Source organism: Canariomyces notabilis, assembly GCF_033297395.1.
Source record: "Canariomyces notabilis strain CBS 508.74 unplaced genomic scaffold N656scaffold_2, whole genome shotgun sequence".
Classification (NCBI taxonomy): domain Eukaryota; kingdom Fungi; phylum Ascomycota; class Sordariomycetes; order Sordariales; family Chaetomiaceae; genus Canariomyces; species Canariomyces notabilis.
Genome location: NW_027041824.1, coordinates 76,464 through 93,513, shown reverse-complemented (window position 1 = coordinate 93,513; position 17,050 = coordinate 76,464). Strand labels below are relative to the sequence as shown.

Here is a 17,050-nt window from a genome sequence, read left to right as displayed (position 1 = left end):
ATATTTTTGCGAATCAACCTTTTTTTGCGAATCAACCGTCTTGACCCTCTGCGAAGCAGTGGGTCAGATGCGATTTTGAAGCTCCTGACGAGTACACAGTAAGCTCCCCAACCCTTCTTCAACCCTCAAATATCCTTCAGCTGCGTTTCTCAGACACCCGGGTTACATAACTGATGGCATTCAAACATCAACCAGTGCATCGCGTGCGAGGCAAATCCAGACTTCCATTCGTCCTTGGAAGACAGAAAGCCCAGGCAAATGCAATGACCGTGCCCAGCGCAATAGCGCATTGAGGCAACACCGAACGCCGTGCACGTGTGGGCTAACGGAAGTCATTAGCTGATACTTAGGTAGACAACGCCACTCTGATGTGGTGGCAGTGGTGCAGCCCAACATCATGATAATGGCCAAGGCTAACCACTTTAGCAGCCACTAACACAACAGATCCTTCAAAGTGACTGAGTACCTGAGTGGTGTTGCGTGGCTCGGAATCTCCCACGCGACGGGGCTTAACCAAGAGTTCAAGTCTACAAGAATGTCTGCCTTCGTTCTTTCTATGTGACTGAGCAAGGTTGCGTCTACGACGTTGACGAGTGTTCTGGCCGTTCCGAGGCTGTCGTCGAACGAGACTTGGAGAGTCCGCACGGTAACCCCTAAGGTTATGTCAACTGTCAAGGCAATTAGTAACCCAAGATGTCAGTCAATGAATGAATCGACAAACCGACTCAAACCCATCCCTGGCCTTCGACGCTGTCGCAGTGTACAGGGCTTTTTTCGATGGGTCGGTTCATAATTTTTTCGAAGCAACCGAAAATGCGGTCGATGATGGGCGCGCCCACGTGTACCTTGTTGAAGGTCTCTCCCCTTGGCAAGAACGCAAAGTCAGAGAACTGATCCCAGGTCTTCCTGACGAGTTCTTTGAATGGCATCTCCAGGACAGTCTTGCTTGCATTAATAGCGACTTCCAAAACGACCGTGTAGTTCTGGCCAAATGGTCGCGGGCGGTTTCCCAGCGCAAGGAAGTCTGGCAACGCGAGCACAAGTTGCGGACTCTGGGGTCCCCTTACAACCTCGACGACAAAAACCCGGTCTCTTCACGGTTTGACCACGAGCGGTATAGCCACATCTCTGAGCCCTACCGCTCGTACGATCCCACCTATGCGTACTCTGAAAAGATCGCAGCGGAGCCCAAGGTGATTTTACGCGATATGATTATGCACGCAGCACGCGAGAGTATTTCCTTATACCACAGCATCGACAACGATAAGCTAGCGTGTGGGTGTGCGCGACTGGCGACATTTCCTCAAGTTACTGCAGTCTCGTGTTTCTTACCTGAATATTGACACATGCACATTCCCAGGCGTTGTCTTGTTCGACCCTTCCAGAAAGTACCGCGTCACCAAAGTCACTTACGACACAGAGCAATCGACCAATGAGGAATCCGCGGATTTTGAGGCCTTCAGAAAGGACAGGAACTCTCTTGGGAGATGCAGTACACATATCAGGAAGACACGAACTGCACCTCAACAAAATGATGTCATCCGAGCAGTCACGGACGCCGTAGTCCAAATCCTGATGGAGGACCACGCCAAACTCCTCTCATGCTTGAATAAAGCCATCGACGACATTGAACTGTCGCTAAGAGAAGGACTCAATAGTCCCGGAAGCTGGAGAGTGTACCCTTCTCGGTGGAGGAACCACCTTTTCCACCAGTTGGACGCAGTGGCATACTTTATTGCACTGCTCACCCAAAACGCAGTTTCCTATCCGGCATCGTCCACGTCCTGCTCGTGGACGAGGCAGGTCAAAGCCCTGAAGACGGCCGAAAGGAAGCTCGAAGCCATGATGAGGAGACTGGAGGGCACCTATCAAGTCCTCATGTCGTCTATAACCATTCTAGAAAGCGAGAAGGCCATTGAACAAGCCGAGGTGGTGACGAGAGTTACAAACCTGGCATTCTTCTTCATCCCACTCTCGTTCGTCTCCAGCGTCTTTGGCATGAATGTCAATGTGAGTGCAGGTCTGGTTGTCATAGAGGGGTAGAATTGCGCAGTAAACATCCGTCCCATCGCAGGAATTCGACCAGAGACTAACCGTCTGGATATGGTTGGCCACATCGGCCGGCATCACAGCCTTCACTTATCTGATCAGATTCCGGCGCCCCTTGGCAATCGCTTTACGCAAAACACCCGAAACTATTCAGCGTTTTCGTTGGGACATTTTCGCCGGGCAACTGATTCATAAGGTTCGCTGGGCTGGGTACCTATTTCCAGTGGCCATTTATACGGCGCTGGCTGTGGCTGTCTGGCAGGTTGGTACCAGATCTCCCACAGATGACACCATAATCGGCATTTCCGTGAGCCTATTGGTCGTTCTGCGAGTGCAACCACTGAAACGAGGCTTCGATCTTGCCCTACGGATGCCGACGGACGTGATGGAGCGGTATGATTACTCGCTATTCTGGCGCCAATTATGCGTAGCCACTGCCTTTTTCGCCGGCGCAGGCGTCGCACTATGGGCTGTTTCGACCAGCCAGCTTCCCGTCGACACGAAAATCGGTCTGGCGTTGGGCGTCATTGGGGTCCCGGCCCTCGTAACCTCGACGTGGCAATACGTAGTATCCTTTCACCTCTTTCTTTCTTCCAGGAATTCATCGATAGATGCAATTCATGGACGGTCACGGTTCTTGGCCGACGTACTGGAAGTTCTCTCAAGTTTTGCACTGGGAGTTGGACTTTGGAGACTGTTCGACAGCGGCATGACAGATGCCACAAAGATCGGTGTAGCCACTGGCTGTATTGGTGTTCCCCTCAAACTCATCGGCTATTATGTCAACACCAAGCTTCTAGTCAGCTCGAGCCACTGTTGCTATCTTCAACCAGTTCCTGGGGCCCAGCTGGGTCCGAATCTCGGCAGCTACGCGATCCTCGGCACAATCATCTGGAAGCTGAGTACGAGCACCTTGTCTGTTACTACCAAACTGAGCATTGGCATGGCGATTCTTGGAGCGCGGCAAACTCTGCGGGACCGCCTGGCACGAAGGTATTATATATGTCATTATGACCATATCGAGGAAGCTTATAAGTGTCCCGGGAGGCCCTGGTGGGCACTATAATTGTAGGATCCTCGTCGCACTAGGCATTATCGGGTGCTCACGACAGCCAGTGAAAGGCCAGGAGGCAGAGTTAAGGCCAGTGGAGGGGGAAGGGTCAGGCGTTAAGAGGGAAAATCTACAAACATGAACTATCCGAGTGATCGCTCCACGGAGTCATTGTATTTTTCGAGATATCTCCCAATGTGCCAGGGCTGCTACCTAACCGTTCTAATAGTGGTCTCATATTACCATTCCAACCGCGTTCAACATATCAGTTACCACGGCAAGCAATACCACCGCCCACACCAGGCTCATACAGCTCCAAACTCCCCCGCTCGAGGCCGCAGAAGTTGAAGTCGAAGGAGAAGCCGAAGTCGCAGCAGCCAGACCACCCGTCTCCGTCGGTCGTCCACTCTGACTCGACGTCGTCCCCCCCGTCGCCCCAGCCGCACCTGCACCCGACACGCTACCGGCCCACATCGTCGTCTCACTCGCGGGACACCCAGCGCTGGACAGCCAACTGCTGTAAAGCGAATTCATCTCGCTCGCGCCGAGGGTAGCGAGCTGCCGCTCCCCGGGGTCGATGAGTTCCCTCCCGGCCGTGACGACAATGGGCAGCTGGTGCGCGACCACATAGCAGTTGTCGAAGTGCGCTGATTCGGTTCTTGTGCTGGTTGAGCTGGCTACGATGGTCCGGTTGCACTCGGCTGAGACTTGGTCTCCCGAGCCGCCTAGTGCGCAGCGCCTGTTGAGTGGTGTCAGTCAACAGTCCCGTCGGGGGATCTTGTTGACTTCAAATTGGGATTTGCAAGGGGTGGTTGAAGGAGCACTAAGACCGTCTCGTTCTCAGGGATGCTATTTGCCGTCCTCAATGCTCCCGACTGCAAACTTTGGTGAAATGGTAAAAAAGGACGGGTTAACCTACCAAGTCGTGGTGCTGTCATCAGCAGCATAGGTAGTGGTCCCGCCCCAGACGGAGCCCTGCGTGTGGTAGACTTGGGCCGGGTAGATGCCCGCGGCGCGGCAGGCGTCATTGGCAGGCGAGGGAGGCGACGTCGGGCAGTCCAGCTGTAGCGTCGTCACGGGCTTCTCGCGGGGTGAGTTAGACGGCCGGTAGACGGATATGATGGAGGCGTCGAGCGACAGAGGCTCTGAGTCGGGCAAGAAGAAGGTCAGGACCCTTGTGCCTGTGTCTGTGATTGTTGGCAATGGGGGCATTGTCATTGTTGTTGTTTGAGCAGCTGCTGGTAGTGTCATGGTGAGGAGGACGGTGGTGAAAGTTAAGCTGACGAAATGTATGAGTCGCGCCGTCTGGGCGAGACGCGGTCTTGGTGCCATGACTGCCGCGCAGGTACCGGTAGGCATATTCGCATCGCCCACTGGGGATAGGAAGTTGCTGGAGTGTTCGTGTAATACTAGTGTTTAACTGTTTACTGTGCTCAGTCGTGATTTCAGGGGCAGCTTCTTTTATTAAATAGACTGCTGCCTGGGGAGGTGATCGGTCACATTGTGCATGAAATATGTTAACACGTCGCGTAACTCGTGTTGGTATAGTGTAGGATCGCGAGAAATTGCAGAATGCAACTACGGTGCGGGAGCTACTTTGCTTGGCACAGCTTATAGCCTTATGGGGACTAGGTAGCCTGCGTGGACCTTGTGTTGCGGCTCAGCCCTGTTCATGAGCGGCTAAATCGTAACATGATGCAGTGTTAGACCAGACAAAACGGTAATGGGATGAAACCTGAACAGACTCTTAGAGTCGTCAAACGGGATGGACTGCACTGCTCGGGGAAACCCACCCAGCATGTCAGTTCGGGTGTAGCATATGTGATTACCGTTGAAGCTTCTTATATCACTATTATCATCTCCTCCTGTCCAAAGTTTGGAAGACTCACGTTGTTCGTTTCTTCTTGACTGATACTGACTTATAGAGCCATGGGCTCCAACACGGGCGTCGGCTTTGAGACTGCTCGGAAGTTGCTTGACGTCGATTTGCACAGACTCATCCTCGGCGTGCACGACGAGCGAAAGGCAAGGCGGCCGCTGCCAGACTTGCGCCGAGGACCCTGTGTTGAGGTCTGGCAGCAACCATGGTGAGGAAGTTCAATGTCGACAACCGAGCCGTGGGTACTAGTAGTCACAGTTCCCTGCACTCTCGTTCCACCAGACTTATGGATTCATGGGTTGGTTGCTGTGGATGATCATATGATGTAGGGTGGCCCCCCTTGTTTATACCGGAGGAGCGAGAGAAAATATCGGCCAAGCCGCAGAAAGAGACGACGGCCGAGTTCTCGATTTCACGTGCGGAATGGATCCTGAAAGGGATCGATACCTAGAGCATAAGGGGCGGTCCTCTTTTGCGAACAGAGACTCTTCAGGTGTGGCTGCTTGCAGGGTTCATGCTCGGTTGGTTTGAGTACACTGCGTTGAGAGAGAAATCAATACTTCGGGAATAATAGCAGCAGATTAGGAATGTGATGGGAGAAAGGCGAGGTTGCGGGTACTTGTTGACTGATGTATCTGCTCCATGTATTTAGTATTCGGTTCACGTGTTCAGGTATGGTTGAGAACCTTGAGAGCTGCTCAAGCTGTGGTTGCGGGAAGAAGTGGAGATGTCTCGGGATGAATGTAAGGTCTCCGGGCCCCTGTATTGGGACCCTCCATGTAGGCTTAACCATCACGGTTCTCAAACTGGATTGACCATAGTTTTTGGTAGACCATGGGATCCTACCTCGCCCCGAGCAAACTAGTCGTCCTGCTCTGAACTCACGACGGGAGGAATGGCGGCTCACGGTTGGAGAGAAGACGTGCTTCGTATTGTGCGTGGTGCAAAGACAGCAGCGGCAGAGCAGACTCAACAGGAACGGTATTTCCCATGTCGGAGAAGTTGTAGGTGGTTGAAGGGGGCCGGAAGGCGACCCGGGAGCACAGTCCCGACGCCAGCCCGTAGAGGTTCTCACGATATGCCATATTACCATTGAGTCCTACCCGCCTGGTCTTCTGATTGTCTGCTTGCACGAAACGTTGTTCCCGGTGCAGTCCGGAATCATTGGTGCCATTGAATATCGTTTGGTTTCCCCGGATACAAAAGAAATGGCAGACAACGTTGGCATCCCGTGCCCAAACGGAGCTTCCCTCCACGACATCATCATCGTGGGTGCCGGCCCATGCGGTCTTGCCGTTGCAGCGCGTCTGCGCGAGCAGAGTCCGGCTGCCATATTCACGGATGAGGAGCACCGGCGCTTCCACTGGTATGTGGGGAACTATTTTTGCCCTTTCCCGACCGGGGAGCTTCAAGGGCATCTCGATAACGATCGGTTTACCGTTCGACTGACACGGGTGACTACCCAGGATCCGGCGACATGGGAAGCAGATGGCGCTTAAGCATGTCAAGAACGGGCGGGTGTCGTTTGCATCCGATTCTACACAGCACGAATACAACATGGTTGTGCTAGATGCTGACCACGACAACTGGATGGGCCGATGGAATCATCTTTTCAGCGCTTTCGACATCAAGCATCTCCGCAGTCCCATGTTCTGGCACGTCGACCCCCATGATCGCGATAGCCTGCTGTCCAAGGCTTACGAGCAAGGGCGAGAGAACGAGCTGATGGAGATAAGGGGATGCGTGGGCAAGGAAGTGAGCAAACACATGAAGAAGAAGCGAAGTAAATACATAGGTGGCAAGTGAGTACTTACCACCGCGTATACTCACCTGCGCTTCAGCTTCTTGTGAGACAATGTTGACTCTCATAGGGGAGATTCCCGCGTTCCCATCAACGAGCGAGACCGAAACGATTATTTCAACCCACCCCAAACGCTGTTCTGCGACCACTGTAGTGAAGTAGTTGGCCGTTATGGGCTACAAGCGGAGGGCCTGGTCCGAAAGGAGCGGGTGCTTGACATCTCCTTTGGCGTCGTCCCAGGGATTTCGTCCGCCGGCGAGAAACTCTTCACTCTGCAAACCGACAAAGGCATCCGGTATTCTCAAGTCGTGGTTCTCGCCGTTGGTCCCGGCAACCAACCCTGCATTCCCCACGTCCCTGGTGACTTGAAGCTCGACACGCAGCAGACAATCCCCCAAGCCTGCCACGCCATGCGCATCCGCCAGTTCCCAGACGAGATCGTCAAGCGCCGGATCGCCGCCGGGCGAAAAACCAACGTCCTGATTGTCGGCGGGGGCCTGACATCGGCGCAGCTCGCCGACCTGGCTATCCGGAAAGGCGTCGGCAGAGTCTGGCTTGTCATGCGGGGCCCGCTGCGTGTCAAACCGTTTGATGTGGACCTGGTATGGATGGGCAAGTTCCGGAATGTCGAACAGTCCCGCTTCTGGCAGGCCGACTCGGACGAGGAACGTCTCGCCCTGCTGAAGCAGGCGAGAGGAGGTGGGAGTATCACGCCGCATTACAGCCGCATTCTCAAGCAACACGTTGCGTCTGGCAAGCTAAGGCTGCTGGAGCATACCACTCTGGCCGATGCGAGGTTTGAGGCGGGGGATGAGGGCGGCCGGACTGGCGGTCAAGGCGTGTGGCGCGTCAAGACAGAGCCCGAGGTGGAGTGTCTACCCGCGATGGACTATATCTACTTCGCGACTGGAGTCGAGACGAACTTTAGGACACTGCCCTACCTGCAGAGCATGCTGAAGAGTCATCCAATCGATGGCTATGGAGGTTTTCCGTGCTTGAATGACGAGCTGATGTGGACCGACGAGGTCCCGCTGTTTGTGGCGGGTAGATTGGCAGCTTTGAGGCTGGGTCCATCAGCTCCTAACCTCGGGGGTGCCAGACTGGCCGCCGAGAGAATCGCATGGGGAATCGAAGAGGTCATGCGCAAGGCAGGCGGACTTGACCAAGGCGGTGGGCGACGCGATAGGGCAGAGAAGGAGCTGTTGGGCTATGTTACCGGGTCGGGCGGCATGTTTGCAAGTCTTTCGGAAGTTTCATCATGATGGAAGTTTTCGTGGTCGCGATAGGGATCGGATCAAGGAAGTCAGGAAAGAGCAAGGGTTCAAGGCAGCAATCAACTCTCGACGCTAAGCCTAATCTGGCTCGTCTGGGTACCTACGGTAGCGGACTCCTTAGTCGCGAAATTGGCCTGATCCGCAGCTGTCATTCCCCGTCATTCACACACTTCAAAATTCTCCCATTGCATCGATCGACAACGACCATGGGCGTCGCCTTCTTCTAGCAAACTCCGACCCATGGATAACCAAGAGCTTAAGCTGCTGAGAGATGTTATTGAGAGACTTAGACAGACCGTCGACCGACATTATGGCCGAACGTCGGAGAATCCACTCGCCGCCACGCTGCCCACAATCAAAAGGAGACTGGGCGTGTTGAGGGCGGCCATCGATGCCGTCTTTGCGGGTGAGGGCTACAGCAACACCCCGGCCTTCCATACCGCTCTGCGATTCATTCTTCAATTTGCATACGCCCATGGACAGTGAGATCGGGCGGATCGACACGGATTCGACTCGCAGTGTTGCCGAGAAAGCCGTCGCCCGCGCTGCCTTTCACGCCCAAGTCCTAGCCGAGATCACGGGTCCCCTGGGATACCTTATGCGTGCCATTCAGGGGCCGCACCTCAGCTTCGGAGAGCAGTGTATTATGGCTGTCTTCCGTCTGATCTGGAATCTCAGCATCTGGCTTCGAAATCACGACATTGAAGTGTCCTTGAAGTTTGGTCGCTGTCGCCCGAGGCGTGCTAGCATATGACTATATACGTGATGAGATGAGAGAATAGGGAGCAGAAGTGTCCAGATAGGCTCAGAGCCGTGCTGGGTCTCATGAGTGGTTCTAAGTATAGGCATTATATTTGATTGAGCCTGGCTGGCCTCCCTGACATGGACACAGGTCTCCATAAATAGGGAAGGAGTACCGGAAATGGGACCGCAGATAACTTCCACATGCAGTCATTGATCGAACCACGAGTTGCTGAAGCACTATTCAGGTAAGGTGAACGGATGTTCAGCGTTACTTTGCAGTACATGACAATGGACCGCTTTGATGCACATTGTAGCATCAGGAGCTCTAAGCACGCTTCCGCGTGGCATGCAAGTGCCCATGTACGAGAGGACTCTGCATGAACCGCTTTGAGGACGTAACCGTGCACTTCAACGTACAATTCCACAGACTCTTTAACACTGCTTCAGGAATTTTTAGACACTTGGGTGGCAATCATGGCGCACAGTTTCTCCCTCTCCATCACAAGGCAGCCCAATGAGCCCCTTAAAAGGCATCTTCCTGTGGATGGATCAAGATCATCAAAGAGTCTGCTAGAAACAATGATGAGATATTCAAGAGACACACCGACATTGTGGTCAACCTTTATACTTTAATCTTAATGTCTTTTAGGCAGAACCAAAATGAGTAATTGGTATAAGAGCAACAGGGGTCGAACTCCCGATGCTGGTATCATCGATGGTACTTCATAATCTGAGCTGCACGAGCTACCAGACGAGATGCTGAAACTCTATACCTACACCACCGTTCTCGTGGATCTGCGCTTCAAAATCTACTGGGACTCCGGACGCTTCGGCCACGAGTTCCCGCCAGTAGCTTTCGCAGCTGAAGTTGTCACCGAGTCGATCGAGCTGTTTCTCCAATCCCTTGATATGAGCTGTCTCGACCGCATCCGAGCCACGACGAGGTACACCATGTACAGCTTTGCGGAGCCAATCAACTACGAGGTCGAGCGCTCATTCGTCTGGAAGGGCCTTGCAGGAGGCTCCAAGCTCTCCATCAGGGGTCTGAGCCAAGTCGAGTTCGAGAACCAGCTCGCCCTGATGAAGAAACGGCGATGGCAAGACAGTATCCGGGTGGAAATGGCCGTCGAAATCAAAGCCGGGACTGAGTTGCGCAACAGGGCATGCGCAGAGGTTACGCATCAGCTGGATACCAAGTCTTGGGAGTCGGAATGAAAATTGGCCTGCCGTACAAAAGGGCGCTTCAAACGTCAAACTGCATCTAGGTAGGCGAGCATGCGCTTTGATGACGTTGAACCGGCGGGTTTAAGGGACGGATTGGCTGCTTGATAACCGCCTCAAGGCACATGGTGAACTAATAGACCGCAACAGCAGACTTGAACAGACACGGGTCAGTGTCAGTGATACTAGAGGTCAGACTCAGGGGGCAGTGGGGATCGATCATACAGGGGAGGGCTGCAGGAGGATAAAATACAACCGTTTCCGACCACATCTTTCACCGAAAACCCGCGTCGGGCCGAGAGGGGGTGGGCCGCTTCGGGCGGATCTCATAGCACTCCAAGACTGCAAAGATCATAGAGGCAACGCAGATGCATGCAGAACCGATTGTTTTTGACAGTGAGCTCGAGCGAGTCAGTGAAACCCTACAGGCAGTGCAAACTCGCTTGCTAATGTCCCGAAAGGCTGCTACTGGCCAGTCAACCTGCTTGGCATGCCACCATCGATGCACGAAGACGGGCCTGCAGGATCAGCAGCTCCTTGGTCAGCGATCAGGGCGAACGGGAGCGTTCTGGAAGCGCGCGCTGGAGTCTGAGTGTAGCTCCCTGCGGTATGTACGGGTAGAAGTGCTATGTCAGCTGGTACCGTAGTTGAATCCGTTATGCAGTGTGTTGACGTCGGCATGGAGGATGATGACTGGGAGTCGATAGGGGTTCAGACCTTGAGGGCGAATCGATCCGCCAAATGTGCAAAATTGTTTTTCTTTTCCTTCCGTTCCCTGTCTCTCACCCAGCGCCTCGAGTAGCACATGTACGCTGTTTATGTGCCGCAATGCGAAAGTTGAAGTGGCGGGACGTCACACCCAAGACATTTCTGGCCTCTTCTTCAGGCCGCCTACCCACAGCTGAAGCCAAACAGTGACTCTTCGGGACACATCCTCTAGGGACACCCCCTCTTGCTGCAGGATATGCTGCAGCCTCCATCAAAGACCTGTTTTGATTCGCCCGGACGCCCATCAAGCGAAGGGTTCCACAGTCAAGACTTTAAACATCTCCAGACCGGCAAGCCTGCTGGTGTGCCTAGAACTTAAAGAATTACCTCATTGCCTTGGTCTGGTCCGCTCCAGGTTGTAGTTGCCCCATTGCATTGTGAAAGAGAACCGAAGATCAGTCTCGCAGTCTTCCGGCTCGTGGATAAATCGGCATGGATACGAGTATCTTGTCACCAACTCGTTTATAGTGTTGGTCAAGCGGGAAACCCCGTTCCTTGAGAAAATGGCAGGCGCTTTTCCTGAAGAGACATCGAGAAGCCGAAGTCTGCCCCGATACCGAAGCCGAGAGATTGCGACGGTCGAAGCGACAGAGCACACCAACGGCTCCGGGGACTGGGCCAGCAACGCCGAGGCCGGCGGATACCGCCAGGGGCCAAGCCAACGACCAAACGTCACGGCGGGCCCTGACCCAGGCTACCAATATCCCCCATTGCCAGCAGCATTACCCATGCCGAGGAATGATGCCGGCGTGCCGCCGCTGACAACTTCCGCGCTTGATACGCAGATGGGAGGCATTACACTGGAAGACAAGAGCGTCCAAGGGGGGGCAACGGCTTTCCCAGATCAGACTGGCGAGGAGCTGGCAGCGCTGGCCGAGTACCCGTACTCAGTGTACAACCACGGGACATGGACGGCGGCAGACGACAGGACCCTGATCATGGCTCGGTCTCGGGGACAGAACTGGGCCGACCTGCAGCGGGCGTACTTCCCCACCAAGACGGCCAACGCATGCCGGAAGCGGTACGAGCGGCTGGTGGAGCGCCGCGGGATACACGACTACAGCGCGCGAAAGCTCGAGATGGTGGCCAACGAGTACATGAACATGCGCAAGGAGATCTGGTCTGGTCTCGCCGAGCGGGTGGGGATGAAGTGGGAAGTCGTCGAGTCTCTGGTAACGCATCGTCGATCCTTCCGTAGTGTGTGTCCCCGGATAGGGAAAATGATGTATGCTAATAATAGCTGAGCAAAGTGCATGTCGGCTGGGCTGCGGACCATCCAGTCCAACGCCCGATCCTACACCAACCGCTCAAGACGAGACAATCGAATATCGCAGAAGACTCGTGAGGCGCAAGCCGAGGCCGCTGCCGCAGGCCCACTCAGCTCTGCTGTCCCGGCGGCAGGCCCGATAGGCACGGGGTTTGGGGTTGCGTTCGCGCGGAAGGTCACCGGCAACCCGGAGTTGAGTACTACTGGTAGTAGTCCGGGACACAACACATCGACTTCGCATAACCCCCCTCGCAGCAACGCTGGCATCATGCCGCCTCCTCCACTCATCCCTCCCAACTTGAACCATGCTTCCCTTCCAGGCTCACTGCCTCGTGGGCAGCAGGTCCCCTTCGACGGGTATCTCAACGGTAGATCTCAGCCGGAGAGCGGGCAGTCCCGGGAGCCGCAACCACCGGTTCCGGGAAGGGGGCAAGATTGGGTGAGTCCCACGTTTCGCGGGCCTGTTTAGAGACATGACTCGGTCAACAATAGAATGAATAGAATCCTTGTTCTCCAACAGGCGCGGCGCCTCGAATTATAAGTGCCCCATAGGTAAGTAGGCAGGTGAAAAGGAAAACAAACAAGGAACATCCCATATCCAATTCCCCAAGTCAGGCTGTCATCCGTCCGCCCAGGCAGCCATGAACATGGCCAACACCTCTCCCGTGCCCTTCCGGAGCGAGGGCATATCCAAAAACGCCTTCCTTGCCAGGCCAATCTCCCCCGCCACGACACCAACCCGGCGCTGCACCTCTGCCCTCGCCAGCTCGGCATAATCACCACGGCCGCCGCTGCCCTTCCCCAATGACTGAGATTGGGATTCGAAAGACCAAGCCTGCGAGTTCTCTCCATGCCCATGCCCATGCCCATGTTGATCCTCAACCCCCACCCCCTCGCCATGTTCTCCTTGACCCTCCCTTCCCGGCACATCCCCATGCCCATGCACACGCCCGTACTCGAACGCACCCAAAACACTCCTTAACCGCTCAAACAACCCCCCGGCCATGAGAATCACCATAAACATGTACCCGGCCATCGCGACCTCGGTGGGCGGGGCAAAACTCCCGATGCGAAGCGGTGGCAGGAGAACGGCGGCGCCCAGCGATTGAAGTTGTGGTTGCGGGTTCGGGTTCATGGTCAGAGTGGTGATGCAGGCGCGCATGTGGGTGAAGATGAGCGAGTGAATGTCGAGCACGCGGTTGGCGCATGAGAGGATCAGAAGGGTGGTGGCTTTGTCTTCATGTTCTTCAAGTTCTCCGCATGATGGGGGAGGGTTGTGGTCATGGCCATGTTGGGGTGGGCTGGTGGTGCTGGCGCTGGTGCTGATAAGATGTGGGATGAGGTCGATCAGGGTCTGAGTCAGGCGGAAGGTGGTGTCTATTGGGAATTTGTAGGGCGTTTTGGCGGATGCGGGCGGGAATCCAGACGCGGATGCCGATGCCGGGCCCTGACCTGGCGGGCAGTATGACCTCGGGGGAATGAGCTGGAGGTGCTCGTACAGTTGGACGTGGAGGTCGGCTAGTTGGCGGATGTACTGGGACCGGTCTGTGGTTGGCGTTGTGTTACTGTTGCTGCTGGGGCCGGGGATGAAGGTGGAGGCAGTGCCTGGGAGCTCAAGCAGAGACCCGGAGCTCTCGGGAGACGAAGTTGCTGTGTTCCCCAGGACATCCCACCCCTGACCGACATCGCCGAAACCGAGTGGTACCTCAAGATTATGGAATACTGGCCAACCGAGCAAGACGCTGCCGTCGCCAATACTAGTGCCGGTGGTGTTATCCGTTGAGAATGGGCACGCGATTTCTTGGGCTGTCACATCCAGACATTGGAAGGGCAGGGCAGCATCGTTGCCCAAGGATTCGGGGCAGAAGCGGAAATCTTGGCCGCCCGTGTTTTCTGGCACTGATTCGACTGGCTCGGCCGACTGTGATGGCGAAACTGGGGATTTGGGCCTGCTTGACCTCCGACGCTGGCGAGGGCTGAAGACACAGGTAAAGTTCAATCGCGTGCAGCGCACACAGCCCGCGCTTTGGCGGTCAGGCCGCTGGCATCGCAGCTTCTGTGAATGGCAGCGGTCACAAGCAAGGCGGTTTTGCGGGGCAATTCGTCGCGCCATTTCGTGGTAGACAATTGAGCCAGTGATGTGTTCAGGTCGGTCAGTTGTTCAGTGTTGCCGATGAATTGGATCCCGGTGAAGGTCAGGTCGCGTTTGGCGAAGGAACTGGGGTCCAAGACAGCAAAACGCCGAGTCACGTAACGCCGAAGGTACGAAACGCCGACCCAACGGCAGTCACGACAACACCGCACTGCGCTATAAATTGCCGTGGTTCTCACTGTCTTCGCATCGTTGCAGCATAGCTGTTTGCAGTGACGATTAGTTGTGTCAGTGTGATTGTTGTGCATCTTCGACAGACTCAGGCTCAAGTAGGTAGGCAAGTACTTACGCACACCGTTTTACAAATGCCAACACCTCCCGATTAAACCTCTCCGGCTCTTCATAGAATAGCCAGTGACCGGAGTCAAACACCGACATCTCTACTTTCCCATCCAGCGTCCCACCGCGCCCTTTCCTAATCCTCTCTACAATTTCGGCCATGCCCGCTAGCGGGAAACACCCGCTCCTCCGGCCGGCCATCACCAGCGTGGGCAGTGTGATACCCTCAATCGCCTCGCGGTGATCGTATCTCGTATGGTCAGCCAGCAGTTTCGCCAACCACTCCCCATTACACTTTGCGCTAACCGCCGTGAAGAACTCCTCGTCCTGTCGAGCCTGCTCATCAGACACCCCATCCGTCCTCAGCGGATGATACCTATAGCCGAGACACTCAGCAACCAACGCCCTGTGGGTTTCCTCGGGCCTGCTGACCCAGCCTTCCTGGGCAGCCAGCAAGCTCTTCTCATCGTAGCAGCCGCGATGAGCCCTGGTCTCGTCCCAGGCACCGAAGATGGACCGATCCTGCAGCGGGGCCTGGTCGACAAAGACGAAGCCGGCAAACTCAGACTCCCCGAAGAGCTCAATGTGGGTCCAGAGAATCGCAGCACCGATGGAGCAGCCTACGGGGATGAACCGCGTGGATGCGCGGTCTGTGCGACGGCGAAGATGGGTGAGCAGCTCGCGCAAGTCGGTAGCGAGGCGCGCGACGTGGTATCCGCCCCTGGCGGAGTTGTGGCCCGAGCGGCCGTGGCCGCGCATGTCGGGGGCGACGACCCAGTGTTTCTGGGAGAGGGCGTCAAAGTTGCGAGTGAAATACCATGAGGAACCGCTGAAGCCATGCAAGAGGAGGATACAGGTTGCGTACCGCTCCTGGTCGGAGTCGAGATCGGGCCAGTCCAAGAGAAGGGACGTCTGGAATGCAAGCTCGCAGCCATCTCCGGCTGTAAACGTCTCGTAATGCATGGCCACACTTCTCAGTGCCAAAGGCACCTTACTTTTGAGCAAGGCAAGCTGATTGGAATAGTTTGGAGTCAATCGAACTTCTTTTGGGTTTGATGGTTCAACGGTGGAAGGTGGAATAGTTTCTGCTCGTGGACGGGATCGGTTTGCCTCCTGCCGGGCCGAGCGGGCCTGCCTCGCGCTTTCCTGCCATTTGTGAGCCCTAACCCTGCTCGGGCCCTGATCTAGTGCTCCTTGATAACCCTAACCCGTACACAAAGATTCTCGAACGTTCCCGAAAATTCGCGAGTTTGCCCGCATTCACCAGGACAAACTCAACACTTCTGGAAGGCAGCAGCAGTTTCGCAAAGTGATTATGAGAATTCCGGATGCTTCCGGATGGCGCTCGCATGCTGACAATAAACGCGTCTTACGCATCAATGTAGGCCTAGGAATTTCTCATCAATGTGTAGACACAAAGTATTTAAACCTCCTGGTTCTGCTTCCCTGTGAATCTCACCATCAGCCAGAAAACAACAGCCTCTCAATCAGAACATCCAGACTCAGAGTCCCAAAACCACAATCTCAATTCACCAAGCCACTTCCACAGCACCCTCCAGTACCACTTCCAACAATTCATCTGGGCATCTTCTACCCAACAGCATCCCCCACAGCGCTCAACATGTTCACTCTCTACCCGCAAGCCTTCTGCACTCCCGCAGCCGACGTCAACATGAGCTTGGCACCGCTCTTCCGCTTCCTTGACGACTTTGACAACTACTCACGCGAAGTCAAGAGCGCCAAGCCCACCCGAAAGACTCCCTCGAGAGCCGCGCGGTCAGGCCTCGCCTCCTTCACTCCCAAGTTCGACGTCCGCGAGACGGAGGACTCGTACGAGCTAATCGGCGAGCTGCCCGGCCTTGAGCGCGAGAACGTAAGCATCGAGTTCACCGAGCCGCAGACCATCGTCATCCGCGGCCGCGTCGAGCGCAGCTATGGCCCAGACAAGAGCGCCAATGCCACCACCAACAGCAGCCAAACTTTTGGGACCACCGGCGCGACCAGCCAGAACCAAACACACAACTCCCACCACGCCACGGTCGAGGACAGCCCAGACGAGGACGACGATTTTGAGAGCATCTCACCGTCCACAACCACTCCCGTGGCAACGCCCAAGACCACACCCGCGGTTGCTGAATCATCCCCTGCTGCGCCTGCTCAGGAGGTAGCCAAGGCCCCGGCCACGACAACAACGACAAAGGACCAGGCAAAGTACTGGCTCTGGGAGCGGTCTGTGGGCGAGTTCTCGCGGGCGTTTAGCTTCCCTAGCCTGGTCGACCACGAGAGCGTCACGGCCGGGTTGAACAACGGTATCTTGACGGTTAAGGTGCCAAAAGCGAAGATGCCTGCTACTAGGCGCATTGCTATCAACTAAGGTCACGGATTCGGTGGGATTTGGGTTTTGAGCTCATCAGGATTGGCATGGTGTTTATGGTTTTCGGGAATGCATTACATAGAGGAGGCTAATGCGTCTTGGTCGGCATCCGGATTGCATGAATCATTCATTGGGCTGCATGCTGGGTTCGGATCATGGCGTTACTGCACTTAGGGCTTAGTTATGAGGAA

General features: G+C 55.3%; 11 protein-coding genes across 11 annotated transcripts; 8 read left to right on the top strand and 3 right to left on the bottom strand.

The window, feature by feature from the left end:
* Nucleotides 1–707: 707 nt before the first annotated feature.
* Nucleotides 708–2,043, top strand: N656DRAFT_794352 (uncharacterized protein; the record flags this gene model as incomplete). Its single annotated transcript, XM_064817266.1, has 2 exons — nt 708–1,275; nt 1,361–2,043. The coding sequence occupies 2 exons, from the start codon at nt 708–710 to the stop codon at nt 2,041–2,043; spliced, it is 1,251 nt and encodes a 416-aa protein (XP_064673573.1).
* A 188-nt stretch (nt 2,044–2,231) lies between these two features.
* Nucleotides 2,232–3,225, top strand: N656DRAFT_217745 (uncharacterized protein). Its single transcript, XM_064808918.1, has one exon. It carries the CDS (start codon nt 2,420–2,422, stop codon nt 3,113–3,115), a length of 696 nt encoding a protein of 231 aa, XP_064673572.1. The 5' UTR covers nt 2,232–2,419; the 3' UTR covers nt 3,116–3,225.
* Nucleotides 3,226–4,004: 779 nt separating this feature from the next.
* On the bottom strand, nt 4,005–4,494 carry N656DRAFT_774185 (uncharacterized protein). Its single transcript, XM_064814214.1, has one exon. The coding sequence runs from the start codon at nt 4,457–4,459 to the stop codon at nt 4,016–4,018; it is 444 nt and encodes a 147-aa protein (XP_064673571.1). The 5' UTR covers nt 4,460–4,494; the 3' UTR covers nt 4,005–4,015.
* Nucleotides 4,495–4,976: 482 nt separating this feature from the next.
* Nucleotides 4,977–5,246, top strand: N656DRAFT_774183 (uncharacterized protein). The gene has a single exon (XM_064814213.1). It carries the CDS (start codon nt 5,030–5,032, stop codon nt 5,189–5,191), a length of 162 nt encoding a protein of 53 aa, XP_064673570.1. The 5' UTR covers nt 4,977–5,029; the 3' UTR covers nt 5,192–5,246.
* A 941-nt stretch (nt 5,247–6,187) lies between these two features.
* On the top strand, nt 6,188–8,042 carry N656DRAFT_700463 (FAD binding domain-containing protein; the record flags this gene model as incomplete). Its single annotated transcript, XM_064810870.1, has 3 exons — nt 6,188–6,345; nt 6,446–6,781; nt 6,851–8,042. 3 exons carry the CDS (start codon nt 6,188–6,190, stop codon nt 8,040–8,042), a joined length of 1,686 nt encoding a protein of 561 aa, XP_064673569.1.
* A 1,272-nt stretch (nt 8,043–9,314) lies between these two features.
* Nucleotides 9,315–10,154, top strand: N656DRAFT_774181 (uncharacterized protein). Its single transcript, XM_064814212.1, has one exon. It carries the CDS (start codon nt 9,555–9,557, stop codon nt 10,011–10,013), a length of 459 nt encoding a protein of 152 aa, XP_064673568.1. The 5' UTR covers nt 9,315–9,554; the 3' UTR covers nt 10,014–10,154.
* Nucleotides 10,155–10,229: 75 nt separating this feature from the next.
* N656DRAFT_219356 (uncharacterized protein) lies at nt 10,230–11,114 on the top strand. Its single transcript, XM_064808923.1, has 3 exons — nt 10,230–10,429; nt 10,481–10,628; nt 10,737–11,114. The coding sequence occupies exons 1-3, from the start codon at nt 10,392–10,394 to the stop codon at nt 10,935–10,937; spliced, it is 387 nt and encodes a 128-aa protein (XP_064673567.1). The 5' UTR covers nt 10,230–10,391; the 3' UTR covers nt 10,938–11,114.
* N656DRAFT_774178 (uncharacterized protein) lies at nt 11,077–12,564 on the top strand. Its single transcript, XM_064814211.1, has 2 exons — nt 11,077–11,959; nt 12,038–12,564. The coding sequence occupies exons 1-2, from the start codon at nt 11,291–11,293 to the stop codon at nt 12,521–12,523; spliced, it is 1,155 nt and encodes a 384-aa protein (XP_064673566.1). The 5' UTR covers nt 11,077–11,290; the 3' UTR covers nt 12,524–12,564.
* Nucleotides 12,404–14,426, bottom strand: N656DRAFT_218778 (uncharacterized protein). The gene has a single exon (XM_064808922.1). It carries the CDS (start codon nt 14,165–14,167, stop codon nt 12,674–12,676), a length of 1,494 nt encoding a protein of 497 aa, XP_064673565.1. The 5' UTR covers nt 14,168–14,426; the 3' UTR covers nt 12,404–12,673.
* N656DRAFT_218262 (alpha/beta-hydrolase) lies at nt 14,275–15,606 on the bottom strand. The gene is made up of 2 exons (XM_064808921.1): nt 14,496–15,606; nt 14,275–14,409 (listed from the first exon to the last, which is right to left on the bottom strand). The coding sequence occupies exons 1-2, from the start codon at nt 15,446–15,448 to the stop codon at nt 14,382–14,384; spliced, it is 981 nt and encodes a 326-aa protein (XP_064673564.1). The 5' UTR covers nt 15,449–15,606; the 3' UTR covers nt 14,275–14,381.
* Nucleotides 15,607–15,854: 248 nt separating this feature from the next.
* Nucleotides 15,855–17,044, top strand: N656DRAFT_774176 (HSP20-like chaperone). The gene has a single exon (XM_064814210.1). It carries the CDS (start codon nt 16,107–16,109, stop codon nt 16,857–16,859), a length of 753 nt encoding a protein of 250 aa, XP_064673563.1. The 5' UTR covers nt 15,855–16,106; the 3' UTR covers nt 16,860–17,044.
* Nucleotides 17,045–17,050: the final 6 nt, after the last annotated feature.

What these genes read in the sequence shown, in the direction of transcription:
- N656DRAFT_219356 (XM_064808923.1), top strand. Translation starts at nt 10,392, where the DNA reads ATGCAGAACCGATTGTTTTTGACAGTGAGCTCGAGCGA. An exon ending in TTGACAGTGAGCTCGAGCGA is followed by an intron (nt 10,430 to 10,480) that starts GTCAGTGAAACC and finishes ATGTCCCGAAAG; the next exon opens with GCTGCTACTGGCCAGTCAAC. An exon ending in TGAGTGTAGCTCCCTGCGGT is followed by an intron (nt 10,629 to 10,736) that starts ATGTACGGGTAG and finishes AGGGGTTCAGAC; the next exon opens with CTTGAGGGCGAATCGATCCG.
- N656DRAFT_218262 (XM_064808921.1), bottom strand. Translation starts at nt 15,448, where the DNA reads ATGCATTACGAGACGTTTACAGCCGGAGATGGCTGCGAGCTTGCATTC. An exon ending in GCATTTGTAAAACGGTGTGC is followed by an intron (nt 14,410 to 14,495) that starts GTAAGTACTTGC and finishes CACTGCAAACAG; the next exon opens with CTATGCTGCAACGATGCGAA.
- N656DRAFT_774183 (XM_064814213.1), top strand. Translation starts at nt 5,030, where the DNA reads ATGGGCTCCAACACGGGCGTCGGCTTTGAGACTGCTCGGAAGTTGCTT.
- N656DRAFT_774181 (XM_064814212.1), top strand. Translation starts at nt 9,555, where the DNA reads ATGCTGAAACTCTATACCTACACCACCGTTCTCGTGGATCTGCGCTTC.
- N656DRAFT_774176 (XM_064814210.1), top strand. Translation starts at nt 16,107, where the DNA reads ATGTTCACTCTCTACCCGCAAGCCTTCTGCACTCCCGCAGCCGACGTC.
- N656DRAFT_218778 (XM_064808922.1), bottom strand. Translation starts at nt 14,167, where the DNA reads ATGGCGCGACGAATTGCCCCGCAAAACCGCCTTGCTTGTGACCGCTGC.
- N656DRAFT_774185 (XM_064814214.1), bottom strand. Translation starts at nt 4,459, where the DNA reads ATGCCTACCGGTACCTGCGCGGCAGTCATGGCACCAAGACCGCGTCTC.
- N656DRAFT_217745 (XM_064808918.1), top strand. Translation starts at nt 2,420, where the DNA reads ATGCCGACGGACGTGATGGAGCGGTATGATTACTCGCTATTCTGGCGC.
- N656DRAFT_774178 (XM_064814211.1), top strand. Translation starts at nt 11,291, where the DNA reads ATGGCAGGCGCTTTTCCTGAAGAGACATCGAGAAGCCGAAGTCTGCCC. An exon ending in GGGAAGTCGTCGAGTCTCTG is followed by an intron (nt 11,960 to 12,037) that starts GTAACGCATCGT and finishes AGCTGAGCAAAG; the next exon opens with TGCATGTCGGCTGGGCTGCG.